We start from the raw sequence: 27,016 nt of genomic DNA on the forward strand, positions 1-27,016 counted from the left end.
AAAGCACGCCAGTGCAAGTAGATAAATAGGTATCTATCTGTGGTGGGAAGGTAAATGGCGTTTCCATGCGCTCTGGCTTCCATCACAGTGTTCTGTTGCACCAGAAGCCAGAGCTGGCCACATGACCCGGAAAGCTACCTGCGGACAAATGCCGGTCCCCTTGGCCTGAAAGCGAGATGAGCGCCACAACCCCATAGTCGCCTTTGACAGGACTTAACCATCCAGCGGTCCTTTACCTTTACCTATACAAACACTCACCCCGTATTTATCCAGGTATGTTTACAGGGCATTATACATTAGCCAGACATCCATCTCCTATTTTCCAATACTTTTCCCTGTCACTTTCCAAACTGCAAAATGCCAGATTCTTTTTTTAAAAGGGGCTTTGCTGTCGCTAGGACAACGGCACATGTTAATCCACTTTAAGTGCGCAAACCTAACGTTCTGATATGCACTCGAATCACTCCCACAAAACAGTAGCAGTTTGGAGAATACCCCAATACAGACTTTGCTAACGGTCAGTGGTCACCACCATTGATGGCAAACAACGGGAACTCTTGCTGTCAGGAAGAGATTTGCCTGGGGTATAAAGCTACAACTCTAAAGGTAAGGGTAAAGGGACCCCTGACCATTAGGTCCAGTTGTGGCCAACTCTGGGGTTGGGGCGCTCATCTCGCTTTATTGGCCAAGGGAGCCGGCGTATAGCTTCCGGGTCATGTAGCTGGAATGATTAAGCTGCTTCTGGCGAACCAGAGCAGCGCACGGAAACACCGTTTACCTTCCCGCCAGAGCGGTATCTATTTATCTACTTGCACTTTGACATACTTTCGAACTGCTAGGTTGGCAGGAGCAGGGACCGAGCAACGGGAGCTCACCCCATCGCGGGGATTCGAACCGCCGACCTTATGATCGGCAAGTCCTAGGCTCTGTGGTTTAACCCACAACACCACCCGCGTCCAACTCTACCAGCTTCCAAATCTCTTGACTACCTAGGTACACTATTTTAATTCATTGCAGGAGAAGCAGTAGTTTCTAATATAGGAAGAGAGAGCTAGAGCACGAAATTTTGCAAGCGCCGTGTCTGGAGACAGAAGTTTCAAGCCTCACGGTCCTAACAAACAGGCCTGTATGTTTGCAAGAAGATTTTGCCATCAGCTGGTCTGGGTACTCCTGGATGGTAAAACAACAGACCAGACAAGTTTAGGCTTGTCTGTGCGTGCAAGACACTTTCTGTGCATAGGGCAGGGAGGTGCCAAGAGCACACCTGAGGTTGTTTTGGTTTTCTCTGGAAATGTTCTCCGATATATCAGTCTTCAACCTGTTTTAGACATGGAACCCACTTGGAACCTCAAACAGCAACATAGGGCATCATTATTTTTTAAATCGTAGTTGCTTGCCTTTCTCCTCTCTTTCTTCGCTGGGTACAAAGGAAGGCAAGACCCGTAACAATTCTTCTATAGAAGAGAAAATTGTGGCGGGGGGCACTTTCCCCCCACCCCCGTAAGATCGGCTGCTGCACCTGATCAAATTCTGTCTTCCTCCCAGCTGTTCAAGGTACAGGAGGAGCAGGGTCGGCCCAAGACATTTTGCTGCCTGAAGCAGAAAAGCGAATGGTCAAGGTGCATGGTACTTGAGGCCGGTCAAGTTAGTTTGGCAACTGAGGAAACTGCAAGAGACCAGCACAGGCAGAAAAAATACAATACAGTGGTACCTTGGGTTACAAACGCTTCAGGTTACAAATTCCACTAACCCGGAAGTAGTACCTCAGGATGAGAATGGAAATCACGCACCAGAGGCGCGGCGGAAGCGGGAGGCCCTATTAGTGAAAGCGCGCCTCAGGTTAAGAACGGTTTTGGATTAAGAACGGACCTCCGGAGCGAATTAAGTTCGTAACCCAAGGTACCACTGTATTAAATTAACAATTTCGTGTCGTTCAAAATCAGCTGGTACCTTGGTTCCCGAACGGCTTAGTTGTCGAACAAATTGACTCCTAAACACTGCAAACCCAGAAGTAAGGGGAAGTAACTTTGCCTAATAGTGGAGCCGGCCCTGTTAGGAGGCATCTTGGTTATTCTGGTTTTTCTTTTTCTACTCTCTCTCTCTCTCCCCCCCCCCATGAAACAAAAAACAAACAAACAAACACCCTAATCAAAAACTGGTGGCAGCGCCACTCACATAACTTAACTCTTAACATTTATGTGTAACCTGCTTGCAGGTCTCAGCCCACCAGTTGAAAACAGATATTCACAGCCATGATGGCCCTTCACAAATAGAGTCAAGCCGGTCCAAGCAGATATGATCTCATAGATGATTATATATATTTCACCTAAGCACCTTAATACAGCACATTCCGATCTCTATATGAGGCAGCTCCCCTAGAGTTGCTTAAGTTTTTATTCATTTATCCACATAGTTGCAATTTATAAGCAACTTTTCGATAAGGCATAAAAATGGGCTGTCTAAGGTATGGATGGCCTCAGGGTTGGAACACTCGCTCCCAAGATGGATTAGGCACCAGAAGGCAAATGTGTAGACACATAATACCTTGTAATTACCTTGGCATGCATTTAACTGTAATTGTTTTTAGAATGTTTTTAACTGCCTCAGAATGTTCTTGCTTAGTTTTTGCTTTCCATTTGTGCTATCTGTTTGTCATCCCGTGCAACCTGGGGAGAAAGGGTGGGATATAAATTTGATCTATTATTATTATTATTATTATTATTATTATTATTATTTTATTACTTTATTTATACTCTGCCCATCTGGCTGGGTTTCCCCGGCCACTCTGGGCAGCTCCCAACAGAGGACCAAAAACAGAATAAAACTTCAAACTTTCCTAAACAAGGCTGCCTCCAGATGTCTTTTAAAAGTCAGATAGTTGTTTATCTCCTTGACATTTGACGGGAGGGCGTTCCACAGGGCGGGTGCCACCACTGAGAAGGCCCTCAGCCTGGTTCCATGTAATCTTGCTTCTAGCAGTGAGGGAACCACTAGAAGGCCCTCAGAGCTGGACCTCAATGTCTGGGCTGAACGATGGGGGTGGAGACACTTCTTCAGGCATACTGGGCCGAGGCCATTTAGGGCTTTAAAGCTCAGCACCAACACATTGAACTGTGCTCCGAAACGTAAATAGTAATATGGATACTAATTATTACCACAACCCACTCATCCAAGTGTTTAGGAACAGATAACTTGACGAGGGACGCAGCAACCATTTTCCCAACGGTTCTTGTTTTCGTGCCTCGTGAAGGAAGAACCGTTAGCTTTATTTGCAATACAGGTGAAACGTACATTTTTCAGTGACAACCACAGGTGTGGTCCCAGAGCAACTGCTGGGTGGTCAAATCTGACCCCGCCATTAATTTCCACCTGAAACATCTTACCTACACAACCCCAGAGCTCATCCCACAAGCACAGAGCAGGCACACAGCAGAAGAAGTCCTGAAAGCTATACAGTCGTACCTCGGAAGCTGAACAGAAGCCATTTGGGAAGTCCGTTCAAATTCCAAAAAGTTTGGAAACCAAGGCGTGGCTTTCGATTGGCCGCAGGAAGCCGCGCCAAATGTTCAGGTTCCAAAAGAACATTCGCAAACCGGAACACTCACTTTCGGGTTTGCAGCGTTCAGGAACCAAAACGTTTGGGTGCCAAGGCGTTCAACTTCCAAGGTACGACTGTAGATGGTGAAACTCTACTCACTTCATCGAAAGATGAATTAGCACTGCTAGCCAATCTAAGCTGGCAAAGTTGTGGGGGAATATAGGGAGATTGGTCATACCTTTAAGCAGCAATAAAAACCTTTAGTTGCATTTCCTCAAACAAAAACGTACTGAGATGCAATTCATACCACCCAGGGCCTTCTCTTGTGGCACGACTGATAGTTCACTTGTGAAAAACCCTTTCCTTGACCCCACTGGGGCTAGAGGCAGACAACAGTTTTACAGGAATTGAAAAGTCTGAGGGAGGCTTCGTATCTCCCATACTCAGATTCCAATTCTTTCATCCTATGCTCATGTGTACAGCGGTGCCTTGGTTCTCAAACTTAATCCATTCTGGAAGTCTGTTCCAAAACCAAGGTGTGCTTTCCAATAGAAAGTAATGCAAAATGGATTAATCCGTTCCAGATTTTTATAATCAACCCCTAAGACAGCAATTTAACATGAATTTTACTATCTAACGAGACCATTCTTAAGGAAATCAGCCCGGAGTGCTCACTGGAAGGACAGATTCTGAAGCTGAGGCTCCAATACTTTGGCCACCTCACAAGAAGAGAAGACTCCCTGGAAAAGACCCCGATGTGGGGAAAGATGGAGGGCACAAGGAGAAGGGGACGACAGAGGACAAGATGGTTGGATAGTGTTCTCGAAGCTACCAGCATGAGTTTGACCAAACTGCGGAGGCAGTGGAAGACAGGAGTGCCTGGCGTGCTCTGGTCCATGGGGTCACGAAGAGTTGGACGCGACTAAACGACTAAACAACAACAACGAGACCATGGATCCATAAAATGAAAGTAATAAACAATGTACTGCACTCACACACACAATCAATCAATCAGTAGATGAACTGGGTTCCACACAGTCACAAAACAAAACAAAACAAAAAGAGCCGCAAAAACATAAAATAAATAGCAAAAACAGGCGGACCACACTCAAAATGGAAGCGTGGCACTCAAAACGGAAGTGTAACACTCAAAATGGAGCATGTTTGGCCTCTGAAAAAAGTTGACAAACCGGAACACCTACATCCAGGTTTGCAGTGTTTGGGTTCCAATGTTGTTTGAGTACAAGGGGGTTTGAGAACCAAGGTACCACTCTATTTTGACACCACTAATAAGTAAGATTTGTAAGCGTACAGCCTATCCCCCACTCAATGAAGCCTGTGAAATAGATACGGCAGGGGCAACGTGACTTGCCCAAAGCCCCCCAACAAGCCTGATGGCCAAGTAGCAGCTTAAATTTGATTTTCCCATTCAAGTTGGGCAACCTCTCTCGCTATTCCACACCCGTGCTGATTTTGCACACCAAAAAGACCGGCACCCGTGATTCTTTGCAGATCCGGCACCATCAGGGAAAGGCCACCTGCTTTGGGGGGAGGATATTCCGCTGCCCCCCGTCAAAACAGGCAATACATTGAGGGACGTACAAAAAGTAGAGGCAGAATTGCATTCCCCAATCTGTCTCCCAAGCTCTCTGCAGCAACTTTCTTTTTTTTCTTTTTAAATAGTTTTTATTTCATTTTAATACACCACATACAAAAAGAAAATATGAAGATACACTGATATCCATCACCTCACAACTAAGAAAGAAAGAAGAAAATACAAAACAACAACACCACCAATACATTGAATATGGCTCACAATACATTTAACATAAAAATGACTTGTTCCTATGTAGCTGACTTCCCGTCTACTCCTTACTTCTATTTCTCATCTGTTATTCAGTGCCATATTATAGCATATTTTGGCTTTAATGTTATTTATTCTATCCTACATTTCCCATCAGATTTAAAACTCCTACTGAAGTTATTCAAATGCTGCTACAGACTTCAAACTGTCATTGTTATTTTTCAAATAAATTTTAAAGACTTCCCATTTTGTGGTAAATACTTCCTTTGATTTATTTTTTATTCTTTCTGATAACTGGTCTAATTCTGCATACAGTGGTACCTCGGGTTAAGTACTTAATTCGTTCCAGAAGTCGGTTCTTAACCTGAAACTGTTCTTAACCTGAAGCACCACTTTAGCTAATGGGGCCTCCTGCTGCTACCGTGCCGCCGGAGCACAATTTCTGTTCTCATCCTGAAGCAAAGTTCTTAACCTGAAGCACTATTTCTGGGTTAGCAGAGTCTGTAACCTGAAGCGTATGTAACCTGAGGTACCACTGTATTCAGTCATTTTTTTGAATCCACTCTGATCTAGAAGGGACTTTATCACTTCTCCAATTTGTCGCAACTTTCTGTGGGAAACCTGCTTGCCAAATCGGATCGTTCGGTTCTGTCTGCGTTGCCATTCCCTTGAAATCATCCACTGCTCTGTTTCAGACAAAGGCCCTGGGTGTTTTTATGCATGTGTGTCTTGCTTACGCTTACTCTGCCCCATAAACTCAGTCTGCAACCATATACACACGCGCTAACCTCTCTAAGCAAACAGGACTGCACTGTTAGATGCTGCAGAGAAAGACATTCCTCCACGTATCTTTCGCTGAGATTACAAGTGGCGCTTTGGCCCAGCCAAAGTAAGAAGAAATCGAGTGCAAGAATACAGAATATTCATTGTTCCACCGCTGAAAAAAACACAAGCACACATCCTGGAGAAATGAATCTGCTAGATATCAGCTTCAGGTAAACATGCCAGCTCTTTCAGAACACCAAATTTCAAAATGAATGCAAATTCCACACCGCTTTTAGTTATTGGAATCGCTCTGTACTTTAGGCCCGCAAAACTTGTGACCCATCAAACCAAACAAAGCCTGCCAGCCAGGTGCAGGTCTCACTAGGGACTAGCAAACCTCTTTTTGCAGCTTGCCTGAGGCTGAAAAACAAGAGAGCTGTTCCTTCTGTCTTTATGCACCATCCCCTCTCCTGTTTTATTCTCTCCTCCCAATAAACCCATAGGTTCTTCTCGTTCTTCGGTAGCCACCATTGAAAAAAGGATGCTGGCCTAGACTGAGCCTTGGTCTTATCTAGTTAAGTTTGTGTATGTTTTTTACAGTGGTACCTCAGGTTACAGACGCTTCAGGTTACAGACACTTCAGGTTACAGACTCTGCTAACCCAGAAATAGTACCTCGGGTTAAGAACTTTGCTTCAGGATGAGAACAGAAATCGTGCAGCGGCGGCACAGCAACAGCAGCAGGAGGCCCCATTAGCTAAAGTGGTACCTCAGTTGAGAACAGTTTCAGGTTAAGAACAACCTCCAGAACGAATTAAGTTCTTAACCTGAGGTTAACATGACGAATACCACTGTATTGCCAACCATCATGCAATACCCTCCAACATTTCTCTGATGAAAATAGGGGCATCCCATTCCATAATGGCAATTTTACTATTTATACCAGGGGGCGGCAAGGTTTACCTTGCCTGGGCCGGATCACTCCCATGGAGATCCTCTGTGGGCCGGGACAGCACAGCGCGATGCCAGAAATCGCATCTGTGCATGTCCGCGACACTGGAAATTTCCGATTTCTGGCGCCACAGACATGTACAGACGTGATTTCTGGAGTCGCAGAAGAGAGTCCCCGCGCCGCACCGGCTTAGCGCAGCGTGCCGGGACCCACCAAGTGGGCAGCTCGGTTCTGGGGCGGCTCATAGCCCAGTTAAATGGGCTTCCGGCCCATGGGCCACACGTTGCCGACCTCTGCTTTACACCCTACACATCATACTAGATTGCTGCAGCCACTCTGGGCAATTTCCAACATATATAAGGTAAAGGTAAGGGGACCCCTGACCATTAGGTCCAGTCGTGACCGACTCTGGGGTTACGGTGCTCATCTCGCTTTATTGGCTGAGGGAGCCTGCGCACAGCTTCCGGGTCATGTGGCCAGCATGACTAAGCCGCTTCTGGCGAACCAGAGCAGCGCACGGAAACGCCGTTTACCTTCCTACCGGAGCGGTACCTATTTATCTACTTGCACTTTGACGTGCTTTCGAACTGCTAGGTTGGCAGGAGCAGCGACCGAGCAACGGGAGCTCACCCCGTCGCAGGGATTCGAACCGCCGACCTTCTGATTGGCAAGTCCTAGGCTCTGTGGTTTAACCCACAGCGCCACCCGTGTCCCTTACTTCCAACATATATAAAAACATAATAAAACATGAAACAAACTTCCCTATACAGGATTGCCTTCAGGCGGCTTGGGGGTGGATTGGATGACTCCATACCCTCCAACATTTCTCCAATGAAAATAGGGACATCCTAAGGAAAAGTGGGACATTCCGGGATCAAATCAGAAACTGGGACGGCTTCACTAAATTACGGATATCCCTGGACAATAGGGACACTTGGAGGGTCTGTATACATAGCTAGGGGGTTCTTGTGTTTGACCTGCTGAGCTGCAAGTTTGTGTATACCTGTTCTGCTGGAATGTCCAGAAAAGCCAAATCTTGCGATCTAGGCTCTGGAACTGTTTCTCTAGTATTAAGAGGGGAGCCTTCGCAGTGAGCGTCCCAAAAGCCAATACGGAAAAAGAGATTACAAGCAGAAGGCTGGGCAAATACTACATCAGCTCCTGTTCCAGGGAAAAGAACAAAAACTTATTAACAAACGACCACAGCAAGGATTGCGAAATCGCTGTCACATTCTCAAGGGGGAGAAAAATGCTTTGCAAAGTTACTTGGGAAAATATCACACTGGCATCAGTTTAATAAAAATAAATAAATCCGAGCACCAGCTAAGAGAACCAGAAACAGACATGGCAATAGTTTCTATTGAGCTCAGACTATGCAATATTTCATGCTGGAAAAGTTCCAAGCAAAAGTATTGTGAGTCACAGTTTAGATTTCATAACCCAAATTAGATTAAACAATGAACAAGATTAGAATACGTATCAAAGCACAGCTCACAATTTATTTTACATGTATATAGCAAAAGCAGCTGACACTAGAGTTCATGCTTTGTATCTGCACGTAATTTGAGCGCAACGTTACGGCCCCCATCCAATGAAAGTGGCAAGTTAAGAATACACGCACATCCAAAGTAGTTGTGGATTTGTGAGGGTCCATTGCCGTCTCCCCCAAAAAAGGGGCATATACCTTGAAGACACTCCTATTATGCAGGGTGGGGGGAAATACTGTAGGGGCAGTTTAAAGCACTGGTCTTCAAGGGGTAGAATCCATTAGCAGATAGTGTCTGATCCAAAGTGGGTCACAACAGGAGCACAACCACCACAATTATTTATTATTATTATTGATTGAATTTATATACTGCCCTATGCCCGGGCGGGGAGTCCTTAGGACAGTTCACAGAATAAAAATCAAGATATAAAACCACAAAATAAATAATAAAAATAAAAACAACAACCCAATAGCACACCCCCCCCGCCAAAAAAACCTCCACATTTTAAAAGGGCATAGGATGTAAATCAGGTCAACCAAAGGCCTGGTTAAAAAGGAACCTTTTTGCCTGGAGGCTTAAAGGTGTATAATGAAGGCATCAGGCGAACTTCCCTGGGGAGAGCATTCCACAGATGGGGAGCCACTGCAGAGAAGGCCCCGTTCTTGTGTTGCCACCCTCCGGACCTCTCAAGGATGCAAATATGTGGTAAAAGATTGAGAAATGAACTGTCGAACGCATCTTTGGGTTGGGGTCTGAAAAGGTTTAAGAGTCCTTGTTTTGAAAGGAAAGGCACCCCCCCCCCATGGAAAGGCCAAAGGCTGTACAGTGGTACCTTGGTTTACAAACTTAATCCATTCCAGAAGTCCGTTCTTAAACCAAAGCGTTCTGAAACCAAGGTGTGCTTTCCCATAGCAGCGGGGGACTCAATTTACAAATGGAACACACTCAACATGTTCTGCTTCCAAGGCAAAGCTCACAAACCAAAACACCTACTTCCGGGTTTGCAGCATTCTTAATCCAAGTTGTTCATAAACTAAGCTGTTCTTAAACCAAGGTACCCCTGCACAAGCATGTTACCCTCACATGGCCACGGAAATTTGGCAAACAGAGCTCCAGGAGAAGTCCTCAGGTTGTCATTAGACTGGCTTCCACACAGGGACTCAGTTTGCTGAACTTGGAGGAAGAAAGCACATTTGATTCCAATCAACAACTCCCCTCTACCTTTGCAAAGGACTGCTAAAGCTGCAAATGGGGCAGATCCCCTAGAACAGGGGTCAGCAAACTTTTTCAGCAGGCGGCCGGTCCACTGTCCCTCAGACCTTGGGGGGGGGGGCACTATATTTTGAAGACAGAAAAAATGAACGAATTCCTATGCCCCACAAATAACCCAGAGGTGCAGTTTAAATAAAAGGACACATTCTACTCATGTAAAAATACGTTGATTCCTGGACCGTCCACAGGCCAGATTTAGAAGGCGATTGGGCCGGATCCGGCCCCCAGGTCTTAGTTTGCTTAAAGGGTAAAGGGAACCCTGACCATTAGGTCCAGTCGTGACCGACTCCGGGGTTGCGGCACTCATCTCGCTTTATTGGCCGAGGGAGCCGGTGTACAGCATCCGGGTCATGTGGCCAGCATGACTAAGCCGCTTCTGGCGAACCAGAGAAGCGCACAGAAACGCCGTTTACCTTCCCGCCGGAGTGGTACCTATTTATCTACTTGCACTTTGACGTGCTTTCGAACTGCTAGGTTGGCAGGAGCAGGAGCAGGCAAGTCCTAGGCGTTGTGGTTTAACCCACAGCGCCACCCACCTACCCATGCCCTAAAACCTCAACGGATCCTGGCGGAAGAGAAAACTGACATTTGGGGCGTATAGGATTGGGTGTGCTGGGTGGCGCTGTGGGTTAAACCACAACGCCTAGGACTCTCCTGCCAACCTAGCATCAAGAGTGCATGATAAACCTACGGTTACCCCACCCCAAGATTCCTCGCAGACCCCCCAATTTGCTCTATTTATTCCTGTTCAGTGTTGGATTCTTGTGTGCTTTCTGGGCTTGGCGGACACAATTCGCGCTTTTTGTAATCTGCGGGCATGATGACTGCTGTGTTCTCTACCCTTCAGAACTAGTCCATCCATTCATTCAGATTGTCACCCCAAAGGGCTCCTTTTAAGGTGTGGCAGGCGGAAAAGAAAAGAGCCTTTTCAGAAGTGGTTCCCTCCCTTTATACAGGGAAACCTGCCTGGCGCGGACACAGTCATTTAGGCACAAGGAGATTTTTTTAAAATCTCAGCCTCTTCACAGTGAATTTGGCTTCTGGTCAAGGTGATAGGCATTTACTTGTAGTAGTTTTAAGGAATTCTGCATACAAGTTAAATAAACAGGGAGACAATATACAGCCTTGTCATACTCCTTTCCCAATTTTGAACCAATCAGTTGTTCCATATCCAGTTCTAACTGTAGCTTCTTGTCGCACATAGAGATTTCTCAGGAGAAAGATGCCTGCTTCTTGGGAGAAAAGCAATGACAAACCTAGACAGCATCCTAAAAAGCAGAGACATCACCTTGCCAACAAAGGTCCGTATAGTAAAAGCTATGGTTTTCCCAGTAGTGATGTATGGAAGTGAAAGCTGGACCATAAAGAAGGCTGATCGCTGAAGAATTGATGCTTTTGAATTATGGTGCTGGAGGAGACTCTGGAGAGTCCCATGGACTGCAAGAAGATCAAACCTCTCCATTCTGAAGGAAATCAGCCCTGAGTGCTCACTGGAAGGACAGATCCTGAAGCTGAGGCTCCAATACTTTGGCCACCTCATGAGAAGAGAAGACTCCCTGGAAAAGACCCTGATGTTGGGAAAGATGGAGGGCACAAGGAGAAGGGGATGACAGAGGACAAGATGGTTGAACAGTCTTCTCGAAGCTACCAGCATGAGTTTGACCAAACTGCGGGAGGCAGTATAAGACAGGAGTGCCTGGCGTGCTCTGGTCCATGGGGTCATGAAAAGTCGGGCACGACTAAACGACAACCAAGATTTTAGGAAATGTTATTGAATGCTACTATTGCATGTTTACAGTTTATATGTAAGAACTGCTTAGATATTTTTTATTATGTTAAGCAGTATTTTTTTAAATATAAATAATAATCTCCAATTTAATTATTGTGAGACATCCCATACTCAAGGAATTCCCTTTGTCTGGATATTCCCCAGAACCTTTCTTTGATTAGAGTTTAGCAAAAGCACATTCAGACCTTTCACTTCTGGAGAGAATTAAGCTGTGTGAAATAAGCAGAACCAGGCGGCTGTTTTCATTTACTGTGCCTTATATCCATTTCTGTTAGGAATGCAATCTTTAATTGACAGAAAAATCAAATTCCCAGCTGCTGATCACAGGAGCAAATGTTTAAGCAGGGGATTAGCAATAATAACACCCAGTATTTATATAGTTCTTTTGAACATTCAGAGTGCTTACCGTACTGTAAAACTGCAAGGAAGTCAGTATCTCCATATTGTAAATAAATGGAAAAGCTAAGCAAGTGAATGTTTAAGACCAAATAATCAGTTCACTTTGGTGACTGTGCTACAAGATGTGTCCTCATTGCTGGTCACACTAGTTTATTTTAAAAATCCATTTGTACTATTGAAACCGAGGTTTTTAAAAGAAATAATAAAAAGAATCCTTTATTGCTAAGTGGTAGCTCGCGGATATAAAATTCTTCTCCTATTTCTTTCAATGTCCTCCAAGGGACATCCGTATTTAACTGACTAATATCAATTCTGGATATTAAACCAGAAGTAGGCTTTCACAGAACGAACCTGTAAGTGGGGAAGAGATTCATGAACTTAATAAAGGATTTTTGATGTAATCAGATAGCTGGTTAAAAGCTACCTCAACAGATAAATCAACTAAAAGACAGTCCTAAAGTCTATTGCAACTTGTGATTCTAAAAGTGTATATATTCACTAGGGCTGTCATCTTTAACTTTTTCTGGCCCAGGACCCAATTTTAACCCACACATGCAATCTTTAAAACTTTTACCATGTATTCGCAAGGTGGTAGTGCTCCTGTTGCAACTCACCTTGGATCAGGCCCAACTAGTGAAGCCAGAGTATACGTAAGATGAGAAGGCTGAAGGATGAAATCAAATCTAGCAACGAGGTAATGCATGAGTTCCTATATGTTTATTTCATCCATCAATCTCCACTCCACATAGGGCTTCTGGTACCATGGTGGCAATTTATTACAAAGAAATCTCTTGCAGGTAAGACTAGTCTTGGTCTTGTAAAGGTAAAGGTAAAGGGATCCCTGACCAGACGGCTCTGGGGTTGCTGCGCTCATCTCACTTTACTGGCCGAGGGAGCCGGCGTACAGCTTCCGGGTCATGTGGCCAGCATGACTAAGCCGCTTCTGGCGAACCAGAGCAGCGCACAGAAACCAGAGCAGCGCACAGAACCAGAGCAGCGCATAGGTACCCACCGGAGCGGTACCTATTTATCTACTTGCACTTTGACGTGCTTTCAAACTGCTAGGTTGGCAGGAGCAGGGACCAAGCAATGGGAGCTCACCCCGTTGCGGGGATTCGAACCGCTGACCTTCTGATCGGCAAGTCCTAGGCTCTGTGGTTTAACCCACAGCACCACCCGCGTCCCTTAGTCTTGGTCTTGTAGCTTCATCCAAAACCAATTTTAGCACCAACCACTCCCAGCTTTGGCCATGCCTCTTCTTTAACGAAACTGCTCCATTTGACTCAAAAAGTAAAGCGATTACTTCTTCTTCTTTTTAACTTTCACCTAGAGCGAAAATGGTGCCGTGCCCTGATCAAATCTCAAGAGAAAATGTTATCTAAAGGTAAACACTGAGAAATTTTAAAGGTTTATTGCAGCGGTTCATTCCAGTGACATTGCTAAGCCGTTTCTGACCACAAACACACTGCTTTTTCCCACTGCCTACAGTACCCTACTGCTGCCCACTGGTTGGTAATGCCTCTGTGGTTCCCAGCCTTTTCCCCCCACTGACCACTTGAAAATTGCTGATGATCTTGACATATGACTTCTGCCTGTGACTTGTGCTAGATGCCATTTGGTTTTTAATGTATTTTTACAGACACACCACGGACAACCTGAATTAAGCTCACAGACTACTGTTGGCCCGGACAAAAGTAAACATTTGATTCCGATTCCAAAAAAACCACACAAATAAATCAAAGGATAGCAATTAAATCCCCTTTGCTCAAATCCGGTTTAGTACAAGGTCAGGTTTTCCATTAAGCCACCCAGAAGCTGACCGAAGGAACTTTTGACAATCATTTGCTTAAATCTTACAATCTTCACTCTCTCCGCCCCCGCCCCCCAATATTTCCTACTGCCTAAAGGGCAACTTGCGGTTAAGGCACCTAGCAAATCAGAATCACTCAAGAACCAATTATTCAAATATTACATTATCTGTGCCGAAGTAGAAATTACATTCAGATTAGTAAAAAAAAAAAAAAGCACTTTGTTCTTTTTAATCAGGTCACATGCCTCAAGGCTGATACGGTATGGAAAATAGGTCCCGCACTGTACATGGAGACAAATTAAATCCTGCGTTCCTGGAGTTATGGCAACACCTAGGCTAAAAGCAGCCGGCGTTTAATGTCGAGACAGAAAGAAATGTTCGTCTGGAAACATATTCCTTTGCCCACCCCCAATTTACACCCCCTATCCGCTGGGGCACCGGGAGCGATTTCAGCGGTGACAGAAATGCACTCTGCAGCTGCTCAGGGGCCCTCTCGTCTACTTTGACGCCACCTCCTGCGCTAAATAAATATATTGACTCATTTAACTTCTCCGCAGTGTTTTTGCTGGACCTAATTAGCGCCAGGGCTCAGCCCCCGCACATATATATGCATATGCGGGGGCTGAGCCCTGGCGCTAATGCATATACGGGGGCTGAACCCTGGCGCTAATTAGGTCCAGCAAAAACATTGCGGAGGAGTTTTGGAAAGAATAACCGACAGGAGGAACCTGCAAAGTTGGGAAAGACTTGCCGGGAGCGGGGAACTCTCCTTTTTTTAAATCCCCACCGGGCACTTCACTTCTCTGACTTACCCAGTTTTTTGAAGGCGCGGTGCCCGGAGAGTTTGGGCACGATTGCGCACGGCTGGCTGGAGAGTTGTTGCTGCTGCTGGCGCGGGCAGCAGCGCTGCTTTTCCCCGCACGCCTTTTTCTTCCTGCCGCAAATCATGGCTGGGAGAGACTTCGCGTCCCCGTCTCGGCCCGGAGCCCCTTCTCGGCCGCTTGTTTTCGTTTTGCCCCCCTTCTCTCCGAGGCAGAGACGGAGCAGGCGGCCCGCAAGCAACCCGCCCTCTCCGCGCGCCTGGGCGCCTCCTCCGGGGCTCCAGGGCGCAGCGCGCAGATTGGAGAGGCGGGTCTTGGAGGCGCTCGCATTTCAACGCCAACGCGCTCCGCCCTCTCGCTTCCACTCGGTGGGAAGGAGGGATCCGGTCTCTTGCGCTCCCCCGCCTGAGCCGCGAGGAGGATCCGTGTCCCCTTTGCCCCACGCCAGGGCTGTGTCCTCGAAATAACGAAACAGCTATTAGAAGTCACCCCAGAACTGGCCCTGGTCAACATTTTCCAGTGGAATAATGCCCACTCGCATTCTAAAGAGCTTATGAACCATCTGCTCCGTCTCTGGCTCTCTCATTTAATTTCGGCTTTTCAGGTTTATACATTTCACCAGTGCTTTTTTTCTTAAAAAATATTTAGGAGTACTCTCAATTTCCCACTCATATTGAAATACTGCTCCTCAGTGAGGCCAAACATATATTCACAAAATGTTTAGGGATTTGCGTCCCCCCAGAAAAAAGCACTGCATTTCACTAATTTTACAATCATTTTAACATTTCAAAACTAGACTTCCTTCCTCCTCTTTCTGCAGTTCCTTAAAATTATTTTTTATCTCTTCTGCATATCCAAATTTACTTAATTTGCTCATTTATTCATCTAGTTTAAATATATACTCTTACAAAACTGCAGGTTATTACAATAATCCTGCCAATGTTTTTATCTGTTTACAATTTATCTGTAAATATTAAATAAACCATTTCCATTCTTTTATAAAAAGTTTGTTATCTTGATTTCTTATTCTTCCCGTAAGTTTCACCATTTCTGCATACTCCATGAGTTTTTGTATCCATTCTTCCTTTGCTGGGATTTCTTCTTTCCATTTGGGGGCGAGTAACGTTCTTGCCACAATTGACCATCTGTTCTCAGTAGCCAGAAGCATCATAGCCAGACACTGGAGAAACCTGTCAGGAGGGAACATGGACTTCTGGTACCAAATTGTACGGGAACCAGCCTTCCTAAAAAATGCTAACGAATAGACTAAATCTGACATGGGGACAAATAGAAGAGGACGCCTTCGACCCAATGTGGCTCCCCGTTATTACATACACAGCCCGACAACAAGAACCCACCAACAACATACAAATCAATAGGTAAAGGACCCCTGGATGGTTAAGTCCAGTCAAAGGCGACTATGGGGTTGCGGCACTCATACTCATTTTCAGGCCAAGGGAGCTGGCGTTTGTCCACAGACAGCTTTCCAGGTTATGTGGCCAGCATGACTAAACCACTTCTGGCGCAACGGGACACCCTGACGGAAACCAGAGCGCACAGAAACGCCATTTACCTTCCCGCTGCAGCGATACCTATTTATCTACTTGCACTGATGTACTTTCGAACTGTTAGGTTGGCAGGAGCTGGGACAGAGCAATGGGAGCTCATTCTGTCATGGGGATTCGAACCGCCGACCTTCTGATCGGCAGGCCCAAGAGGTTCAGTGATTTAGATTACAGCGTCACCCGCATCCCATGCTCCCCTTTACAGTGGTACCTCGGGTTGCATATGCTTCAGGTTACAGACGCTTCAGGTTACAGACTCCGCTAACTCAGAAATAGTACCTCAGGTTAAGAACTTTGCTTCAGGATGAGAACAGAAATTGCGCAGCAGCGGCGTGGCAGCAGCAGTGGGAGGCCCCATTAGCTAAAGTGGTGTTTCAGGTTAAGAACCGTTTCGGGTTAAGAACGGACCTCCAGAACGAATTAAGTTCTTCACCCGAATCCCCATGACAGGGTGAGCTCCCGTTCCTCGGTCCCTGCTCCTGCCAAACTAGCAGTTCGAAAGCACGTCAAAGTGCAAGTAGATAAATAGGTACCGCTCCGGCGGGAAGGTAAACGGCGTTTCTGTGCACTGCTCTGGTTTCGCCAGAAGCGGCTTAGTCATGCTGGCCACATGACCCGGAAGCTGTACGCCGGCTCCCTCGGCCAGTAAAGCGAGATGAGCGCCGCAACCCCAGAGTCGTCCACGACTGGACCTAACAGTCAGGGGTCCCTTTAGCTTTTTAAGGGAAATTGGGACATTCCAGATCAAATCAGAAACCAGGACGGCTTCTGTAAATCCAGGACTGTCCCTGAAAAATAAGGTCACTTGGAGGGTCTGGGAGGAGAGGTCGGAAAACCCCTAATCTGAACTATGAGGCCCCTGATAAAGGTTTGCTTGGTAATTGTGTACACACAGAAGGAAACGTTTTTCTCTTAATTTTACAAACATTCCTGACATGTTTTTGCCCCAGGGTACGTAATTTACATGTTCTTAACACAGAACCACATGTGCCATTTTGCCCCTGTCTCACATACAGAGGCTCCATCTGTGCTATACATTTAAAGCAGTATTGTATCATACTGTCAGAAACAATCATAGCTCCCCCCCAATGAACCCTGGGAACTGTAGTTTGTTTGGAGAGTCATATTCTCCTCACAAAACTACAGTTCTCTGAGTTCCATCAAAAAAGGAATTGCTAAACCATTCTGGTAATTGTAGTTCTGTGAGGGAGCTCTCCTAACAACTTTCTGCCAGTGCCTTTAACAAACTACAACTCCCAGGATTCATTGGGAAAATGAATTGAGGGAAACTACAACTCCCAGAATTCTTTGGGGAATACTGCTTTAAATGTACAGTGCGGATGGGCCATTGCAACACAGAAACCATGCACCCCTTTCTGTCCTTTATTCTATAGGGTCTATATCTTTGGATAATTAATTTCTCTTCCTCCATTCCAACTTGTTTCTGTTTTGCTCGCTATTTATATTATTTCTCTTTAAAACCAAGCACACCTCCTCTGTCTTCTAATATTAGCAAATAAGCTCCTATATTTTCCGTACATTTCCTTTACTGCTTTAATTGCAGTTTTTGCAAAAGCCTCATTTGGTTTTGGTTACGAGTTTTAACGCTAATTCGCACAACCCCATTTTTATTTTTGCCATACTCCCCCACTTTTATTGTGTGTGTGTGTGTGTGTGTGTGTGTGTGTGTGTGAAATCTGGTACTCAAGAGGTTCTGTTGAGGAACTCAGTGATGCTCAAGTCTTACAGCATACAAGTTTATTCCTTAATCTGAAGATAAGAAAGTATGAACCCACACATCAAGAGAAGGAAGGCTAGATTAAATCATTAAATTAATCAGCAATTGGCTGTTTAAATACTTTTCACCTGTGCTAGCAAGCCATTCACTGATCTTACAATGTTATTATTACACTGCAAGAATGTGTGTTCTTGATTGCTGAATACTGTAAAGAGAGAGAGAGAGAGATGCAGGTTAACTCTGATGAATAAGAAAAAGGAAGAAAGAGCATTTGTTGGGATTTCTAAAAATAAATCAGATTCCCTTTCTCCTGTCCAAGCTGTAAATGTAGGGCACATAGTCCAATATACAAGCTGCTAAGTAGACACAAAAAGTACTATATAATAGCATAACTGGGTCTGTGGTTAGACACTCCTGCGTTTGCGTTGTCAGCAGTTCAAGTTCTTTGTACTATGCTCAAGGAAATGGTCACTTTGCTACCAGCTACAGCTCTCTAATAACTCCCTGCACTGTTGTTCTGTGTCAAATACCTTAGCTTTGTGACATCTTGTTTATTTAGTATATATAGTATATTTGTATATGTATATTGCATACAGTGGTGCCTCGCAAGACGAAATTAATCCGTTCCGCGAGTCTCTTCGTCTTGCGGTTTTTTCGTCTTGCGAAGCACGGCTATTAGCGGCTCAGCGGCTTAGCGGCTATTAACGGCTTAGCGGCTTTAAGAAAAAGGAAACAAACTCGCAAGAACTCGCAAGACGTTTCGTCTTGCGAAGCAAGCCCATAGGAAAATTCGTCTTGCAGAACGACTCAAAAAACGGAAAACTCTTTCGTCTTGCGCGTTTTTCGTCTTACGAGGCATTTGTCTTGCGAGGCACCACTGCATGTATATTTTGTATATTTAGTTCTATAGCCACATATACAGATGCTTGCTAAAAGCTTAGATATATTTCCAGTGCTTTTGCACCTGACAACATCTTTGTCAGTAGCTACTTGCAGACAGGTGGTTCCCAGTGCTAATCAATGATTGCTCTTCTTTTTCTAAGCGACAAATAAAATTTGAAATTAATTGACCTTCTGCAGGTTCGCGAGCATTGTGTGTTTTCTTTTCTATGAACACATCCCACTCTGGCCAATATAATAGGCAGGTCAGTTATATCTTACGTGGTACCATCAGAATCATGACATCTTAGAGTAGGCATAGGTTATAAATAAAAAGTCAGTGAAATTGTCTCAAGAGTCATAACTGGGAGGGGTACTGGGTTTAGGATTACGGATAGGGAAAGTGTGGGGTAAAACAAAAGGATTCTCAATAATAGCAATATGTAGTCTTGCCCCTTAGAAATGGAACCATGAGGTACACACAGGTGATAATATATGCGATTTCTACAAATTCTTCTTCTAAATCGTGGTGCTCTAAGAGGTTAGATAAAGATTCAACATATGTGAGCAGCATCTAGTGAGATCATGAATCTCTTCAGTTGACCCCTACAAGCCAAATTATTTCAAGAACTAGATTCTGGAAATTACAAAAGTATGGAGCATATACAGATCTAGAGACACAATCAAAAGGTAATCTCACCAGTTTTTATAGTGTCCGTGCACCATCAGTTTTGTGAGTTTTATCATGCCATACTTCAAAAAGTGAAAATCTGGACACAAATGTTGTTGAGCTTGTTTTGCAAAGGAAATTCACCAGAATCTACACCTCCGACATGTCTTGCCATACATTTGGATTTACACACACACACACACACACACACACACACAACCACCTTTAGTAGATGTGTTTTATTAATCCAGTATTAATAAGTATTACTCCAGTATGTACAAGGCAGCAACGCCATCTTGAGGCCCAAACCTGATAATCATTTAATCTGTACAGTGGTGCCTCGCAAGACGAAATTAATCCGTTCCGCTAGTCTCTTCGTCTTGCGGTTTTCGTCTTGCGAAGCACGGCTATTAGTGGCTTAGCGGCTATTAGCGGCTTAGCGGCTATTAATGGCTTAGCGGCTTAGTGGCTATTAACGGCTTAGCGGCTTTAAGAAAAAGGAAACAAACTCGCAAGAACTCGCAAGACGTTTCGTCTTGTGAAGCAAGCCCACAGGGAAATTCGTCTTGCGGAACGACTCAAAAAACGGAAAACTCTTTCGTCTTGCGCGTTTTTCGTCTTGCGAGGCATTCATCTTGCGAGGCACCACTGTATTTCATAAAATCCTTATGGCTGTGCCATAATAATATTGTGAGTTGAGGAGTGTGGGGAGGGTCACCTGTATGCCTGAATCTCTTCTAATTCCTGGATCCAGCAAGGTTAAAATCGAATGGAGGATTCAATTCAAGGGCCCCTAAGTATGGGTCATTAGGGTAACAAATGAAGTGGTTTTGTGCCAGAGGACAAATAAGTTGGCCTCCATCCTTGAACTGGGTGGTAGTTAGAAAGACAAAAGTTAAGGTCTATGTGATAAGAGAGCTGAGACAGAAGCAGGCTGCAGGCAGAAGCCTGGGAGGAGAGATGCTTATTTTTAAAATTGAATTAAAGGCTGTGGCTATGGTAGAGGTTCCATGCATCCAGACATAGCCAGAATACTGCAGTCGGAAACAGTGCCTGGTCAGAAATATTAGTAGTAGTAGTAGTAGTAGTAGTAGTAGTAGTATGTACGGGGTGAGCTCCCGTTGCTCGGTCCCTGCTCCTGCCAACCTAGCAGTTCGAAAGCATGTCAAAGTGCAAGTAGATAAATAGGCGGGAAGGTAAACGGTGTTTCCGTGTGCTGCTCTGGTTCGCCAGAAGCAGCTTAGTCATGCTGGCCACATGACCCGGAAGCTGTACACCGGCTCCCTCGGCCAGTAAAGCGAGATGAGCACTGCAACCCTAGAGTCGTCCGCAACTGGACCTAATGGTCACGGGTCCCTTTACCTTACTGCAAAACTGATGGAGGAAGTGTCGTCTCAAACACCAAATAGTCCCCAAACAAACCTTTTCATCACTTGGCATAAAGATCCGTCTCAACCAGCCTTGATCTGATTATTAACTTGTCTCTCCTTTAGCCAAGACTTGGAGTTTATCCTGATTGTGACATCATACTTGACATCAGAATGAAGTGCTTGCATTCAACCAAGGCTGTCTCCATGCCGACCAAAGTGGTTGTCCCATAAACCTTGGCAACTAGGTAAACATCAGCCAGATTCTCCAGCAACTTTGACGTCGGGTCTAATAACCTAATTTTTTAGTTTTAGTATAACCTGAAAGCCTGCCTCCGGTGTTAAGTGAACCCCAAGTTCCAGTCAGTCTAATTATATGTGTAAACTTGTTGTTGTTGTTTAGTCGTTTAGTTGTGTCCGACTCTTCGTGACCCCATGGACCAGAGCATGCCAGGCACTCCTGTCTTCCACTGCCTCCCGCAGTTTGGTCAAACTCATGCTGGTAGCTTCGAGAACACTGCCCAACCAATGTGTAAACTTACTTCTGTGTATAGAGGTTCATGTGTGAGTCCGTTTTTATAAAGAGAATCAGTGTTAATATGCATCCGTTCAAAATAAATCCTTGACCCAATACCCTGATCTGACTATTTCTCTCTACACTATGGGTTATCTCGTCTTTTGTTTTAAGGGAATTATTCCTTTATAATATGGAAGTCCATCAGTCATGAAAAAAAGTCTGTGGTTTTAATCTCAGATTAAACTGCAATTTAATGTAATCACTTCTATGGAGTATGAATGTGCATCTAAGTGGATTTCCCCCACATCCGCTCTTTACCTAGTTTCTCCCTTTCTGTTGCCTCACCCACCCACCCTGTCCAAATTTAGACTGAAAGGACTTTTATTTTCTTTACATGTCATCAGCATGTGCATTGATGGCAGTGGATCAATCATCATCTTCATCATATTTAAATGTCTCCGTGCCTGACATGGGTGAGAGCAAACACTGGTGAATTGTGCGAGAAGTCCCTTTGTGCTGAAACAAACGCATATTTTTCTACGAGCATCCCCCTGATATCAGATGTGCTGCTCTTTTCCAAAACCAGGAGAGATAATTTAGTGATGGGGTACAAGGGAATGGAGCTGAGAGACGACCTAACCTGGGGAGAAAACAGCAAAGACCTGATGAAGAGAGCACAGCAGAGGTTATACTTTCTGAGAATCCTCCAGAAAAACAATCTCTCAAAGGACCTGTTGATGGCATTTTACCATTGTACTGTGGAGCGCGTATTAACTTATGGTCTATGTGTGTGGTTTGGGAGCTGCACGGCCAGGGAAAAAACAATGGTATCCAGGGTTGTTAAAGACTGCAGAGAGAATAATTGGGTGCACTCTTCCCACCTTAGATCAAATCTATGCTGCCAGGTACCAAAAGAAAGCAGCAGAGATAGCGCAGGATAGTACGCACCCCGGAAATGATCTCTTTCAGCTTCTGCCTTCTGGAAGAAGCTACAGGGTTATAAAGGCCAGGACTAGCCGCCTGAGAAACAGTTTCTACGCTAATGCAATTCTGGTTCTAAACGCAGCATAAGGGGTCTCTGTAGTATAGTGTATTTTATAGTATAGTGTATTTTATAGTATAGTATAGTGTATTTTAAAATGGGGTTTCAGAGTTTTTAGGGGTTTTTGAATGTTTTATGTAGTTTTTCAATTTCATTGTTCTGTATGGGACAATGACAATAAAGATATCGTATATCATATAAGGAAGATAATGAAACCTCTGTAAGAAAGAGTTGGTTGGTTGGCTATTTAAAAAGAATGTCAGCAGCGTATTTAAGTTTTCTAAGGGAGCAATGTGGACTTAAATAAGCAGACGGATGCCTTGAAATTCTGAAGGGCTCTTATTGTTTTGGCAGCATTAGGGAATTTGCTCTGCATCATTTGTAAGTATTGCTGGCAGGAGAGGTGGCAGCTGTTTTTTAAAGAGAGTTGGTTGCCCCCCCCTAAAATATTTGAGGGGGTTGGGGCCCTCAAAGTTGATGGGCACTGCCATTCAGATGATGTGCATGCATCACATCTTGTGATCAATTTGTTGGGGGGGGGGGGACTGCCTGCTACCTCCAATATTTAATTCAATATTTTATCCAACTCAATGGTGTACTGTTGGAAAATGTCAATCGCTTCTCTTACCTGGGCAGTTATCGTTCCACAAGGGCCGACATTGATGCCGAAATCCAGCATCGACTGAGCTCTGCGAGTGCAGCTTTCTCTTGATTGAAGTGTGTTTGAGGACCAGGACATTCGCAGGGAAACCAAAATGCTTGTTTACAAACTATTGTACTACCAACCTTACTTACTGTATGCTTATGAAGCATGGACCACTTATAAACACCATCTCTAACTCCTCGAAAGATTCCATCAGCGGTATGTCTGAAAAATTTTACACATCACTTGGGAAGAGAGGCAAACGAATGCCAGAGTTGCTGGAAAAAGCAAAGATCAGCAGTGTCAAAGTAATGATTCTTCAACATCAACTTTGTTGGATTGGTCATGTTGTTCGGATGCCTGATGATCGTCTTCCAAAGGAACTACAGTGGTGCCTCGCAAGATGAAATTAATTCGTTCTGCGAGTTTTTTCGTCTTGCGAAGCACGGTTTCCCATAGGAATGCATTGAAAATCCAAAAGGAAACAAACTTGCAAGACGTTTTCATCTTGCGAAGCAAGCCCATAGGGAAATTCGTCTTGCGAAGCAACTCAAAAAACGAAAAACTCTTTCGTCTTGCGAGTTTTTCGTCTTGCGAGGCATTCGTCTTGCGAGGTACCACTGTACTCTATTCCGAACTTAAAAATGGAAAGCATAATGCTGGTGGTCGACAAAAGAGGTTTAAAGAGCAAATCTTTTTAAAATGTAGTCTAAAAACCGACAACTGGGAAACACTGGCCTGCAAGCGTTCCAATTGGGGAACAGCCTTTGCCAAAGGTGTCATGGGCTTTGAAGATGCTTGTACTCAGGACAAAAGGGAGAAATGTGCTAAGAGGAAGGCACACTTGGCAAATCCACACAGTGATCAACTCCCACCTGGAAACCTATGTCCCCACTGTGAAAAGTGTGGATCCAGAATTGGCCTCCACAATCACTTACTGTGCCAGTGACGCCGTTCTCCTCTTGTCAGGGACTGGCACATTCAGATAGCAAGCGGAACATCCCAGAAGACATGCAAGGCGCTGAGTAGAATGGATTCCTTCAGCAACGGGGAAGGACTTTACAATCCAGAAAGGCCCGACTGGAACGCCACATATGACAGAGTTGGGCTCTTGTTCATCAGCTTGGGAACTGGCGATGAAGACCATTCTCTTGAATGTGGCCCTGTGAAGGAAGGAGGACTTGGTATTCTCCTGGAAGACGTGGGGAATGGATGCCCAGTGCCCCTGCCCTGACATTACTCCCAAAGAAGGCTTGGCCCACCCACTTCAAGACAAGAGCATCTCCTTTCTGCTCTCATGGCAAAAGGTTCTTCTCCTATATTCTGTTTATGCTCAGCTTGTAGGGTGTTCTCCTGCCCCATGCAAATCTATCCTTCCTCTTTCCTGTTCTTTTTACAAGGGCAGCTTCCCCCACATTTATAACAAATATAACAAATAAAACACACAAAAGAAAACACAACAATACTAAAAAAAGACAAAAAGACAAAAATATAAACTCTTATTACTTCTAAAACCCAATCTAGCTTTCATTGTTATCTGACTTCCTCAAATCCCCCCAACTGAATTTCATTGTATCACCTTGTAACAGTTCTCCAAAATCATCTTTCTAATAAAATTAACTCCTTCAATTCACTATCATCTTCTCTTTTCTTAATAGTCTATGTCCATAATGCTTTACAACTCATTCTTATTCTAATTCTAAGCCTATTTGGTACTTTCAAGTGACTTCTAATTATCTTAAAGGTAAAGGTACCCCTGCCCGTATGGGCCAGTCGTGTCCGACTCTAGGGTTGTGCGCCCATCTCACTTAAGAGGCCGGGGGCCAGCACTGTCCGGAGACACTTCCGGGTCACGTGGCCAGCGTGACGAAGCTGCTCTGGCGAGCCAGACCAGCGCAGCACATGGAAACGCCGTTTACCTTCCCGCTATAAAGTGGTACCTATTTATCTACTTGCACTTAAGAGTGCTTTCAAACTGCTAGGTGGGCAGGAGCTGGGACCGAACGACGGGAGCTCACCCCACCGCGGGGATTTGAACCGCCGACCATACGATCGGCAAGTCCTAGGCGCTGAGGTTTTACCCACAGCGCCACCCACGTCTAATTATCTTATATTACAATATTTAGCTAGATAATCTTTAAATTTCTTCCAATCTTCTTGGTATTCCTCTTCTTTCTGATCGTGGATTCTTCCAGTCAGGTCAGCCAGCTCCAAAAAGTCCAACGTCTTCATCTGCCATTCTTCTACAGTTAGTATTTCTTGCAATTTCCACTTTTTAGCTAATAGCAGTCTTGCCTCTGTAGTGGCATACAAAAATAATCTAGCATCTTTTTTTGGCAATTCCAATCCTATTATTCCAAGTAAAAAGGCTTCTGGTTTCTTAACAAATGTATTTTTCAACATTTTTTCCAACTCATTATAAATCTTTTCCCAGAAGTCTTTCACCTTGGGACACATCCACCACATAGGATAAAAGGTGCCTTCTTTTTCTTTGCATTTCCAACATAAATTACCATTCGTGTGATAAATCTTTGCTAATTTTAACAGGGCTAAGTACCATCTATACATCATTTTCATAATGTTTTCTTTTAACACAGTACATGCAGTAAACTTAACCCCTTTCTAATAAATTATTATTATTATTATTATTATTATTATTATTATTACTAAGGGTAGAACCCCAGCAACAACAATGCGGCCGGCATGATGCAGGGAGGAGGCAGCAACCCTCCGCCCCCTAAGATGGCATAAGATGCCCAGCTGCAATGCCACCCACTGGGAAAAGGTGAGCAGACTTCTGAGCTCACAAGACCTGTCTTTTTTCAGGAACAATCAGATGACCATGAAATGCAGCAGAAGAGCATCTCTGACTGCATGGCTTTAAAAGAGGGTGAGGCGACTTAACAGAAGAGAGTCCAGTCAAAGGCTGCTAGCATTTCCTCCTACCTGAGAACCTTTCCCCACTTGGCCTCCATACAGGCGTCTTGGCTCCGACCCTCTTAAGTTGTGGGTGAACATATCAGACGACACAGCGATTCTTTAAACAGCTCTTGTTTATTCACAGGCCAGAACAGAACAGAACTGAAGGGTTCAGCCAACCTGCTTATATAGAGCTCCACTACAAGGCAACAGTAACAATCTTTCTGTAACTATCCAATCACTGAATGTCACTTTCAATTCCTTATCTGAATATGTGGACCTGAGTGAAAACTATCTACAGTATCCCCCTGCTGGCCCAGGGTGAGAACTTCAGTACATAACAGTCCCGGCCGGCCTAGCTCAGAAGCAGCAGCCAATTTCTCCTCTCTCTGAAATAAGCTGAGATGCTGTCTTAATGAGAGGAAACTTTGACTGCCTCTTCTGTGCCAAAGATGGCCGGGAAGGAGCCATGCCAACATGGAGAAGGGGCAGTGGGGAAGAGGGGCAAGGGATGGCAGCCAGGACCCCCAGGGATGTCCTCTGGTCCTTCATCCCAGGAGCTGGAGCCTCATCCCTGTAGGCAGTGGCCCTGTGGAGAAAAAAGGACATCATATTTTGTGTCCAGGGGAGCTGTTTATCAGCTCCATCTGGTACGCAGGCTAAGACCCTACCTGCCCGCAGACTGTCTCACCAGAGTGGTGCATGCTCTAGTTATCTCCCGCTTGGACTACTGCAATGCGCTCTGTGTGGGGCTACCTGTGAAGGTGACCCGGAAACTACAACTAATCCAGAATGCAGCAGCTACACTGGTGACTGGGAGTGGCTGCTGAGACCATATAACACTGGTCTTGAAAGACCTACACTGGCTCCCAGGATGTTTCCGAACACAATTCAAAGTGTTGGTGCTGAGCTTTAAAGCCCTAAACAGCCATTAGACCTGAAGGAGCGTCTCCACCCCCATGGTTCAGCCCGGACACTGAGGACCAGTGCCGAGGGCCTTCTGGCGTTTCCCTCACTATGAGAAGCCAAGTTACAGGGAA

At 44.9% G+C, this 27,016-nt stretch overlaps 1 protein-coding gene and 1 long non-coding RNA gene across 3 annotated transcripts in view; both read right to left on the reverse strand.

Moving 5' to 3' along the window:
- Positions 1-14,938, reverse strand: part of PLCD3 (phospholipase C delta 3) — a 91,874-nt gene extending 76,936 nt beyond the window's left edge. The window contains exon 1 of the mRNA XM_080976667.1: positions 14,628-14,938. Coding sequence (XP_080832793.1) covers positions 14,628-14,763 — 136 coding nt within the window. The 5' untranslated portion in view covers positions 14,764-14,938. The remainder of the gene's footprint in view (positions 1-14,627) is intronic.
- The window catches only part of LOC308460612, a 427,618-nt gene that overhangs the window by 158,597 nt on the left and 242,005 nt on the right, over positions 1-27,016 (reverse strand). The window lies entirely within an intron of this gene.

The sequence above is a fragment of the Podarcis pityusensis genome (genome assembly GCF_964106645.2).
Source record: "Podarcis pityusensis genome assembly, chromosome: 13".
NCBI lineage: Eukaryota > Metazoa > Chordata > Lepidosauria > Squamata > Lacertidae > Podarcis > Podarcis pityusensis.